Raw genomic sequence first — 12,038 nt, forward strand, 5'->3', positions numbered from 1 at the left:
ACTGAAGACCCATTAAAGACCCCGCATCTTTTTTGTATCTCTGAGGAAATAAGTTATCTCTTCTTGAAATAGTTATAAAACTAAAGTTCTTTTTTCCCTGTACCTTATATTAATTGAAAATGCAAATAAAGAACCGTAGAAAGTTCTCACAATGGCTCTAAGTTATAGATCTAGACTGGTAATCAAAAAGTATAAAAACCAGTGAGCACGGTTTATTTTTATTCAAGGCAGAACATTTATTTGCAATTCTCATTCTATCTACACCAAAACTAAAATAAAGTTCTCTGTATTTTATGTCTGTATTTGGTTCTTTAGATCTTTGTAAGTTAGAAAACGAACACATAAGATTAAAAATGTGTTTGAAAATGTCTCTTAAAATGTAAAATCTGTAACAGCTATATATGTATATGTGTATGTGTGTGTGTATATACATAAAAACAGCCTACTAAGAGACCCTTATAATGTGTTCCTATGCCAAAATGCTGTATGTATATCATTCTACTCATTTTAATTTTGTTTAATTCTGGGCTGTGGTCTCAAAGCCTACAGAACAACTCACGCACCAATTATGAGTATTGTTCCTCACTACTCTGAATTACTCACAAGCTATCTCATGGGTATTCCATATTCTCAATCTATATCAAGCTTGAATTTATATTTACAATTTATGTTTGTAAAATATATATTTAAAAACCCAGTCACAAGGCCAGGCACAATAGCTCACACCAGTAATCCCAGTACGCTGGGAGGCTGGTGGGAGGGTTGCTTGGGCTCAGGAGTTTGAAATCAGCCTGAGCAATAGCGAGACCCCATCTCTACTAAAAATAGAAAAACTGAGGATCTCTTAAGCCCAAGAGTCTGAAGTTGCTATGAGCTATTTTGATACCATGGTACTCTATCCAGGGTGATAGTGAGACTCTGTCTTAAACAAACAAACACTTCCCCACCCCAAACAACCTATGTCAGGTTAATTTTACATTTCAAATCGAAGCCACTATCAGAGACTGGCACGCCCCATATTTCTCCCTGACCGAAAGGTACGGATTTGGATGAAGGGAACAACTGCTCTTTCCTCTTGGTTCAGTTTTCACTAACTCTGTGGAAAACAAAAGCACTGGGGATGGGAATAGTGGCACTCGCAGCATTTGCTGGAGATGGAGATTAGTTCTTCAACAGTCAACACTCAGTCATGTTTCTACCCTGTTTCTACCCCCAGGGTGGGACAGGTAGCTTGGGTGAGGCCAATGCGCGATGCTTTAGCTTAGAGAAAGGAGGATGGTGAAACATGGCGATGTTTGCCCCTTTTCATGCTTTCTCCCATATTCACTTATAAAGAAATAGATAGATATTTTTCCCTTCATGTACGTACTTGAATTTAACCCATGCTATTATTAAAAGTTATTCTTATAATTACACTATTATACTGCAATGACAAAATTTTCATATATAATCATACATAAAAACGTACTTGAAAGTAGTTTTTTTATATATTGGTTAAAAAACAATAGAATTCAGCAGTTTGCTTAGAAGAAGGATTCCAAAAGTAAACAATAAGATTAAGGTTTGGTAGAGCGGGAGAAGGTCTCTAACTCTTGTTGAAGTGTTTGAAAAATTGATCACTGTACTCAGTATTTTTCTGTAATACTGCAGGTGGGTAATAATAGCAACATAGCACTTTCAATATTTTAATCATAACACACACAAGTTGTGCTGATTGGAGTAGAAAAGCCCATTTTAAATACTTTTGGACTTTCAGAAATAATTATTTCTGTGCAATAAAAAATTCTATTGTTACATGTGACTAGGGCAAAGCAGGATGAGACAAAACATTTTATTAAACATTGCATAGAATTTTAAGGATTAGTTTGTACTTTAAAATACAATGCTTTTTTTTTTTTTTGGCTGGGGCTGGGTTTGAACCCACCACCTCTGGCACATGGGGCCGGTGCTCTACTCCTTTGAGCCATGGGCGCCGCCCAGTATCCTGCATTTTTATATAGACCAAATTTCAAATACACTAGTAAATACGAACAATTTGCAAGAATATGTAACATTTTTGCCCAACCATGTTAGAATTGCTTAAAAGTTTTTAATCTCTTCTGAAAAACTTGAACACATTCTTAATTTAAAAACAGAAAAATATCACAATCCATAAATTAACTTGAAGAATAAAGCAGCCTATTAGTTTTCAGCTATAAAAATGATAAATTCCTATGTTTAAATGCAATAATTTCCTGGTTTTTATCTTCAATCATGAGAAGAAACATGAATGGACTCTCTCTACTTTTCCTTGCCAGGACAGTTTTATAAAGCAGGTACATCCTCTTACAGTGTACAAGAAACACACCCTCTTTTAGAAAAAAAGAAAAGAATTTACTTAATCAAAATGGCAAAACACAGCCAAATAAAAATAAGTAGTTATTTCACAAACCACAATAAAAAGTCAAAAAATACACAGTGACTTACTTTGGTAGAGTTTTCAAGTGATTTTCTCTTAACTCCAAGATTCGCAATTTGACAAGTCTGGAGAAATGAATTTTTAAAATTATTTCTTAGTATTTTTGTGTGAAAAGTTATTCTTACGGTAAGCTATTATTATCATTATCGAAACAACTATGCCCAAGAATTTTTTACTATGGGTTACAGATTTTATTTTTTTATTTTTTTCAGTAAAGAACTCTTTATTGTAACAGCCACTGTTTGGGAACACTAATTCATTACAATATAAAACCATGAGCACTTTGACAAACAAACAGGCAAAAGTTCATATTGATCAAGTGTTCCAGGGAGACCTGGCCAATGGACTGATTCATCTAATTGTTGAATATCCAATTCCAAGAGCTTTTAGGATGAAATTGTGAGAATATGGAATTCTTAGAGTTTGAGTGATAATGGATTACAGATTTTAAAGAAATACACAAGTTGCTTGTGAGGAGGGTTGCATCAACCCTGGATAATGACAAATCCTATCAACAGACAGGTGTCCAGTTATGCCCAGTCTGTTATTTGAACAATTTCAAAGATGATTATTTAGATAAATGCAATTGACAATGAATTTAAAATGTCATAGCTTTTAACATATCTTTAACAAAGATGTAAATAAAAATTACCCATCATTTCACTTCTAAAGAACCAGTCTTTTATCACATGCATATTCATATTCATACTGGAAACATAGTTTATAGATTTTGTTACAATAAAATTTTAGACTTGACTTATGAGAATTTATAAAGAACATTTTCCTAAAGCAACATTATTAATTGCTATAATATTGTCATACAGATGGACCATAATATATTCAACCAATCTTCTAGACAGATGTGTGATTCTATGTTTTTTGCATTGTAAATAACAAAAAATAAACTTGTTATAAACCTTACTGTGATGTCTGAGGATGATATGAGGCATTTCTAGAGATGAATTGAAAACGTGATGGTTGTAAATATTTTCAAAAATTTTCAAAGCAGATTCCCTGAAGGAGGTCATAACATCCTCCATCCCGTTAGCAGGACATGAGGTTCTCTGTCCTCGTACTCTAGAAACAGTGCTTTGCAATTCACTAGAACATAAAAGCCTTTTACTGCCACTTTAACTATATTATAATTTACTATTTGTGTAGATAGACTTTTTCATGTGTTCACTGGCCATTTGTTTTATTACGAATTACTTATGTTTATCATTCATCCATTTTCTCCCTGAAACCTTTGTTTTCATATTTGTTGATGAGAATTCTATGTTAAAAATATAATGTGTTGGGGCGGGGCCTGTGGCTCAGTGAATAAGGCACCAACCCCATATACAGAGGGTAGCAGGTTCAAACACAGCCCCGGCCAAACTGCAACAACAACAACAACAAAATAGCCGGGTATTGTAGGGGGTGCCTGTAGTCTCAGCTACTCGGGAGGCTGAGGCAAGAGAAGTGCCTAGGCCAAGAGTTAGAGGTTGCTGTGAGCTGTGTGACACCACTGCAGTCTACTGAGGGTGATAGAGTGAGACTCTGTCTCTACAAAAAAAAAAAAAAAAAACAAACACACACACATATATAATTTGTTTTTCATATGAGGTGGAAATATTTTCCCAGTTTATTGTTTGACCTTGATTTTTTGTTTTTTTTTTGATATTATTTTATTGGTACTGTAGGTCATCAAATGAACTTACTCATGTGTTATATTTTTCTTTATTTCTACGGCCATCAAGGTATTTTCCAACCCAAGAGCCATAAATATTCATGTGCATTTCTTTCCAGATCATTTCTGACTTTTATATTTATCTCATTAATTCTTCTAGAATTTGATTATTAATGCTATGTAAAGGCCTAATTTTACTTTAATTTTTGCAGAAGTGTTCATTAATTAACAGAATCTCATTTATTGAATAATAACGAGGCCTATCTTTAATCACAGCTGTCACTTTTGAAGTCTCATCTACTGGCACCAGTAAAGCACTTACCTAAGGTAAAATAAAATTGCATAATTTAAATTTCTTATTCTTACCTTCCAAAATTGGCTGGAAGAAATTCAAGAAAGGCGTCATTCAGGTAGAGCTGGGTCAGGTTTAGAAGTTGCGTGAAGCCATCGGGGAGTCTAAAAAGGAGTTAGAAGGTTTAGTCACTGCATTAAAGTTGCCATAGAAACAGAACAAGAAAAGTGTATATATACAAGGAGAAAAAATAATAGAAACAAAACACATTTTCAACTCTCCTTTGGTATTAAGTACTCAGAGAATTTATTGAGCATGTTGTTACAGCTTGAAAAATTGGCCTATTATTAAAATAAATGGGCTTTACCCACCTGCATGCTGTGCTATCCTGAGATTCATGTCACTGCTAAAGTCAGCAGTGTCCTCTCTGACCGCCGGCCTTACCTCATGCATGCCAGCTAAGACACTTTTTACAGAAATCTCAAATTGTGTGGCATGTTTCCTCATTTTAAAATGTTCCTTTTTCAAGATAACATCCACATACATAGTCAGGCAAGAATATCATCAAAATTTGCCTACAGTTTGTTACAGTGATGGTCAGAGCTGCCCCATGTAAAGGGAAGGAGCACGTTGTCCCCTTCATGGATAAGTTCCTTAATGCAAGTTCAACATCTATGTACCTTGTGATTCAAAGTGTTCTAACTCATATTTATTAAAAACGAACAAGAACATAGGGAAATAATTAAACTAAATCATAAAGGGTTACGAGACATTCAAAATTGAGAAAACTTCCTTCGTTAAAATTTTAGAAATTAGATGAAGTAATAATTTGAGATATTGGATCATGTTCACTGAACAAAAGATTTACTTCAAGGATTTTCCAGGACCCTTTTTCTTAGAAGGGTATTGAGTTTTTTCCTATCAGTAAATTTCTACTTAAACATTTTTAATTTTTAATTCAGAGTATGTTCTTTTATAAAATACTTTTAAATAGTCTTCAATTTTGCCTTCTCAAGTCACAATGTAGCTTTCTCCTAGCAGTTACTGACAAATTGAAGGAACTGCCTATACTCATTGTTTTTCATTGACACTCAAACTATTATTTTCTGCCATCTACCCCAACTCTGTCACTGAAAACACACTCGCCAAGGTCTGCACTGACCTCTGAAGTCCAAGTGCCCTGTAGCCTCCTCCACCTTGTGCCCCACGCTGCCTCGCAACAGTTGCCACCCGTGACTCCTTTCTCTTTCAAAAGATAGATCTTTCTCAAAAGATACTTTTCCTTCTCCTCATACTGGGATATCCCAGGAGCTGAGTTTTGTTACACAGTTTCTTCCTCTGACCAATCTTTTGTTATAAAATCTTTTGCATACATGAAAGAATAAATGTACCTACCACAGAGTGAAGGAATAGAACCCAGTCCTTGGAATCCCTCTGAGTGCCTCTCCCTGGTTACATCTTCCTATTTCCCCCACATATTCCTGAATGACGTTTACTATTCTGCTTTCTAAACAGCTTTACTCTACCGATTTCATCTCCTAAAATATGTGTGGTTTTGCATGTTTTTGAACACTGTATTAATAAGATCATTCTGTGTGCATTTCCCTGAGTCTTTTAAAAATCAGCGTTAGAACTAAATGGGGGAAAGCTGAAAGCATCTCTCTGGGAGAACAAGATAAATGTGCCCACTGTTGCCACTTTTGCTCTACACGGTACTGGGAGTCCTAGCTAGAGAGCAGACAGCAAGAGAAATAAAGGAGGTCAAAATGTTGCTCTTTGCTATGATATGATCTTGTACCTAGAAAATCCCAAAGAGTCCACCATGAGACTCCCGGAATTGATCAATAAATTCAGCAAAATGTCAAGTTACAAAATTGATGACACGAATCAGTAGCATTTCAGCATTTCCATATACCCATAACAATCACGCTGGAAGTCAAAGGCTCAATACTATTATTTGTCATAGCTATGAAGAAAATACTTACGAATAAACTTAACCATGGAGGTGAAAGATCTCTACAAGGAGAACTGAAGGAAGAAATTGGAGATGACCCAAACAAAGGGAGAAACACATGCTCGTGAATCAGCAGAATCAACACTTAAAATGTCCATACCACCCAAAGTGGTTTACAGATTTAATGTGATCCCTGTCAAAATACCACCCCCATATTTAATAGATCCAGAAAAATAAATTCTACATTTCCTTTGGAACCCAAAACAACCCAGACCCCAAAGCAATATTAAGTAAAAACACAGAGGTATCACATTACCAGACTAGAAGCCTGTCATAGCCAAAATAGCATGGTCTTGGTGCAAAAAGAGAGACCAGGCCCAGAACAGAGAACCCAGGAATAAAGTCATCCACCCACAGTCAACTGATCTTCAACAGAGCAGACAACAACACGCACTGGAGAAAAGATGACCTGTTCAGGCAGTGGTGCCGGGAACAGTGGAAGCCACATGCAGAAGAATGAAACAGGACCCCATCTCTCATTCCGCACACACGTCAATTCAAGAAAAATAAAAGACTTAAATGGAAAGCATAAAATCATAAAAATTCTAGAATAAAATGTAGAAAAAAAATCTCTTTTAGTATCAGCCTAGGTGTAGAACTTATGACTGAGAGCCCAAAGGCAATTACAGCAACAACAAAAATAAACAAGGAAGGTGGATTAAATTTAAAACCTCTGCACAGCCAAGAAAATAATCAATAGAGCAAGCAGACAACTTACAGAACGGGAGAAAATATTCTCAAGCTATATATCTGGGGCTACCCTCCAGAATCTACAAAAAAATTTTAAAAATCAGCAAGAAAATAAAACCCCACAAACACTTCATTAAAAAGTGGGCTAAACACATGACCAGAAGCTCTTTCGAAAGAAGATGAAAAAATGGTCATAAATATATGAAAAAATGCTCAGTGTCACTAATCACCAGGGAAATGAAAATTAAAACCACAGTGAGATATCACCTTGCCCCTATTAGAACGGCTTTTATTAAAAAGTGCAAAAACAACAGATGCTGGTGTGGTTGCAGAGAGAAAGGAATGATTACACATTTGGGTGAGACTGCAAATTAGTTCAGTCTCTATGGAAAACAGTATGGAGGGTTCTTAAAGAAATAAAAGCATTGATTTAGCAGTCCCACTACTCAGAATCTACCCAAAAGAAAAAAGTCATTTTATCAAAAGACACCTGCACTCAAATGTTCATTGAAGCACAATTCACAATTGCAAAGATGTAGAGTCCATCCCAGTGCCCATCAATTCATGAGCACGTTAACATGTGGGATATATGCCATGGAGCACTACTCAGCCATAAAAAGGAAGGAATTAATAATGTCTTTGCAGCAACGTGGATGGAACTGGAGACCATTATGCTATGTGATGAATCTCACGAGAGAAAACTAAACAGGGCGGCGCCTGTGGCTCAAGGAGTAGGATGCCGGCCCCATATACCGGGGGTGGCAGGTTTGAACTCAGCCCCGGCCAAAACTGAAAAAAAAAAAAGAAAGAAAGAAAACCAAACACCCAAACACCACAAGTATTGTCTAATAATTTGGAATTCAAGAAGAGGGGTGTGTGGAGGGACTAAGACTGACCTAATAGGTGCAATGAACGCTAAGTCAAGGATGGTCAAACGTATGGCCCTTCCTCAACCAAGCATTATTACAGGTAGCATGCAACAAAAACAACTGCTCCCTCTTCATATAAAAGAAGCATTATATTTTCAAAAATTCATTCATTTTGATGGCACTGATTGGCCTTCACAGCTTTGTATTCCATTACCTGAATATACACATTACTCACCATTTTCTTTCTAGTAAACACTGTGGCTGTTTCTAGCTTTCTGTTTTGTGTTACAAACGTTCCTTCTGTGAATATTTCTGAACATGAATTGTGGTGCACCTTTAAAAGACATGGCTTAGGCTGCTCCCTAGAAGCAGTGTCACTAGAATAGCATCTTAGGAAATGCAGTTTGGGTTTAGTAGATGTGTCCACATTTTATTCAAGGCAGTTCCACACACCTATAATCAAAGCATCAATGATTAAGGACTTATTTTTTGCATGTCCTTTTAACTCTTGGTTTTGTTAGATTTTTTTTTCTTTTGCCAGTTTGGTAGATGTAAAATAGTAAAAGTCATCATTTCCTTGATTAATTATGAACCTAAGTTTGTTCTCAGTTCGTGTCTCCTGTTAACTCATTGTGCCGACTTTGAGTTGGTGGCCCACCCTCAGTTCCCTATGTATTATTCTGGTGCACAGTGAAGCAACTCCTGATTGCCATTGCCCGGTTCTCTGAGGCTTTTTTTCAGGATCCTGCTGGATCCTGCTCTGTTCATGGGTGTGGGGTACCACAGTTTCAGGGAACTACTGTCATGCAGGAACAGTCCTCAACTAATGACCATCAGCAATAGAAACATCATGGTTCCCTCTCCCACTGGGTTTGACAGCTCTGCCGTGTGTGTTTCACACTTTTCCCAGAGTTTCTAGAGGGATGAAGGTGCAGTGGTCCCTGCTAGGAAGTGGCTTAGTAACACACTTCTCAACAGGTGTCCCCCGGATCACCTCCTCAAAGAGAGGCTGCCATTTGCCTTCTATTCTAACTATCTGCCTCTGGGAATCCAAACTAAACACCACTGATATCTTTATATTGATTAATAGCGATTCTCTGCACATTCTCAGGAGAAAACACTCACTCAATATCACCAGTAGGTTCTCGGAAACGTTAAACAAAACAAGAATAAAAATATCCATCTTTCTTTTGTCGCCAATGTTTTTGCAAAGCAGTGTCAAAGGAAGTGACATTATTCCAGCAGCTGCTATACATGATTTTGCTTAAAGTTGCAGTTTCCCAGACCCATCAGTGATGTTGACATCAGATTAGTGCCCAGACTCACCACACACTGATGCCATGTTGGTTATTTCTGTTACAAATGTCCTGTTTGTATTTGGGGGCTGGATTTATGGGGTACAGCTTCATAGACCATGTTTCTATGTTTGCTCTTAAGAGAGAGAGGATTCATGAAAGCAGAAAATGAAGAGTAATCTAATTTTGATTTCCTGTTGTTTTCAAAGTAAGAAAGACAGAAAAGGCAGGGGAAGAGTTACAGCCCTTTTTTTGCAGTTTTTGGCCGGGGCTGGGGCCCTACTCCTTTGAGCCACAGGCATGGCCTGAGTTAGAGCTTTTATAAGGAAGAGGTAAGAAGACACCTGAGAAGGGCGATAGGAGTGGACGTGCTGAGGAATAAACACTGTGTACACAGAGTGTCAGAGTTGACACTGGAGAATATTAGCAGGGGGCAGAATTTAGAGGACTTGAACCTCAAGTTCAAAGGTCTGAACTTGATCTTAGGATATTAAGAAAAGACCTTACATGGGTCATTAATTTTCCCTTACTTTTCCTTTGTTGTGATGCACTGGAGCTCACGTCTCGATGGTATGACAGCCTTTATGATAATGGCATCTGATGTTAAATCGATTTCAATGGACATTTAACAACTGTCTTACTCTGACGTCTTTTGTTTCTCTAGTTACTCAGAAGGTATTGTTTATGACTTTTCAGATGAGAAGAGCATTATGATGCATCTAAAAGTAGGAGAATGTTAAAGCAGTAATCTAATAATTTATTTTAAAAGCATCGCTACTAATAAGTTAAGAGGCTTTTAAAATACTGATTTTCGCGTTATGGGTACAGTTTGAACTTCCCTCAGTCCACTGCTCCTCATGTGAAATAATACAAATTCTTTGGTCAGAAACATATTTTTTAAATCACTACTCTGGCAATGCTTATGGCTTAGAAGAATCTGGCTTATTTCATAGAACACTTATTTTAGGGTTTAAGAATTAACCACATTTTTCAGATTCCAACTGAAAAATTGTACCATTTAAAATAGATTACACAAAAAACAAGCATATAAAGTAAGATGGTTTTTCATCTAGTTATAAGCTAAGATGTACTGACATTTTATGTTAGACATTTATTCTTCAAAGTGAAGAGCTTATATTGTGTATGTATGTGTGTGTCAACCATGCTGGGGGGAATGGCTCAATCATAGCTCTCCGAAACTTTAAACTCCTGGGCTCAAGCAGGTCTCCTGATGGAGACTCCCAGGTTCCTAGGACTACTGGTGCATGCCACCACACAGATAATTTTTGAATTTTATTATGGAGTCTTGCTGTGTTGGTCTCCAACTCCTTGCTTCAAGCCATCCTCCTGCCTTGGCCTCTGGAAGTGCTGAAGACCATTATTAAGACTGAGCCACTGTGCTTGGCCAGAAGCTATATTTTTTGTTTTAATTCATTCCAACATAAAATATTGAATAGTTACTTTGCACTTAGTTTTAAAATTAATGTCTTCTTCATTTTCCTCATAGGGTTCTCTTTATAGATTTAGTAGAACGCTTACCAATTATGCTTTATACCAGTATTGGAAATTTTCTATTCTTAAGGTAAATTATAAATTATTTGAGGATAAAGGATTTTAGAATTTAAGAGTAAACTATCTAGTATCGTACTCTGAAAACAACAGGCAATCAAAATTAGATTATTTGAAAAGCACACATATAGTCAGTAAATATACTAAAATAACTTTATTCTTAATTCTATGGTACATTTGTAGCTTTAGTAGAGCTGGAGGCTGCAATCATCATGCATTTCTTTCCAATCTCCTATTAATTGCTTTAACATCATTGCAAATTTGTATCATTATCTGTCCCTTTAATTTATAATTATCTTTCACTTTTGCTGTACAAAAACTTAAAAGGGAGTAATTATTAAATAAATATTAAATCAAAAAGAGTAAACAGAGATGGCTTAGGCATATGGTCACCCCACATGTATGTACAATAACATTCATGTCATCCCAGTAGACGTGTTATAATTTACTAGTCGTTCCTCACTGTTGAGCATTAAATTTTTCAAAATGTGTATATTAATTTATCACCACATAAAGTGCTTCTTCAGACATGGTTAAAAATAGTAAGGAACTCAGGAATTTAAACACTGACTTCATCCATCTCTATCTGTAAAGAGGTAGTAATAGCTTCCTGTATAATGAGATTGCTATGAAAATAAAAAGGAAATAAATTCCCCAAGAGCCTGAGACATGGTAGGTTCTCTGCAATGTTGGCTCTGGGTTTCCTCATTGTCTAGTCATTTTCAATTTGATTGTGATAATTTTCATCAGTGATTTGGTTAAGACATTCAGGCTATAATATAAAGTTCACATCTAGAAATAAAACTGAACTGCTAACACTCAAAACTCTAACTTTTATACTGTAGGGTGTTCATGATCTAATACTTTACCTATTTCATAGAGCAAAGAAAATAATATGAAAGCAGTGCGGAAAAATCAGAGGAACTTAAATCTGTTTTTTTGAAAATAAAATAAAAAATCTGTAGTCAGATTAACTGAGCAAAAACAGAAAAAAGACATAAATTTCCAATAATAGGAAGAAAAAAGAGGGTATCACTAGAGACCCCATAAATATTAAAGGACCAGTAAAGAAATTCTTTAACTCATGAAATCAATATTGTTAAAATGTCCATACTACCCAAAGCAATATATAATTTTAATGCAATCCCCATTAAAGCTCCACTGTCATATTTTAAAGATCTT

The 12,038-nt window shown here is 36.0% G+C and overlaps 1 protein-coding gene across 1 annotated transcript in view; it reads right to left on the reverse strand.

Annotated features, from left to right (window-relative positions):
- LRRC7 (leucine rich repeat containing 7) overlaps positions 1-12,038 on the reverse strand; it is a 463,713-nt gene that overhangs the window by 230,142 nt on the left and 221,533 nt on the right. Inside the window, exons 6-7 of the mRNA XM_012801636.1 lie at positions 4,494-4,583; positions 2,467-2,523 (exon numbers count right to left, since the gene is read on the reverse strand). Of these exons, the coding sequence (XP_012657090.1) occupies positions 2,467-2,523; positions 4,494-4,583 (147 nt within the window). The remainder of the gene's footprint in view (positions 1-2,466; positions 2,524-4,493; positions 4,584-12,038) is intronic.

Source organism: Otolemur garnettii, unplaced genomic scaffold, assembly GCF_000181295.1.
Source record: "Otolemur garnettii isolate 467f Iridium unplaced genomic scaffold, OtoGar3 scaffold00010, whole genome shotgun sequence".
Classification (NCBI taxonomy): domain Eukaryota; kingdom Metazoa; phylum Chordata; class Mammalia; order Primates; family Galagidae; genus Otolemur; species Otolemur garnettii.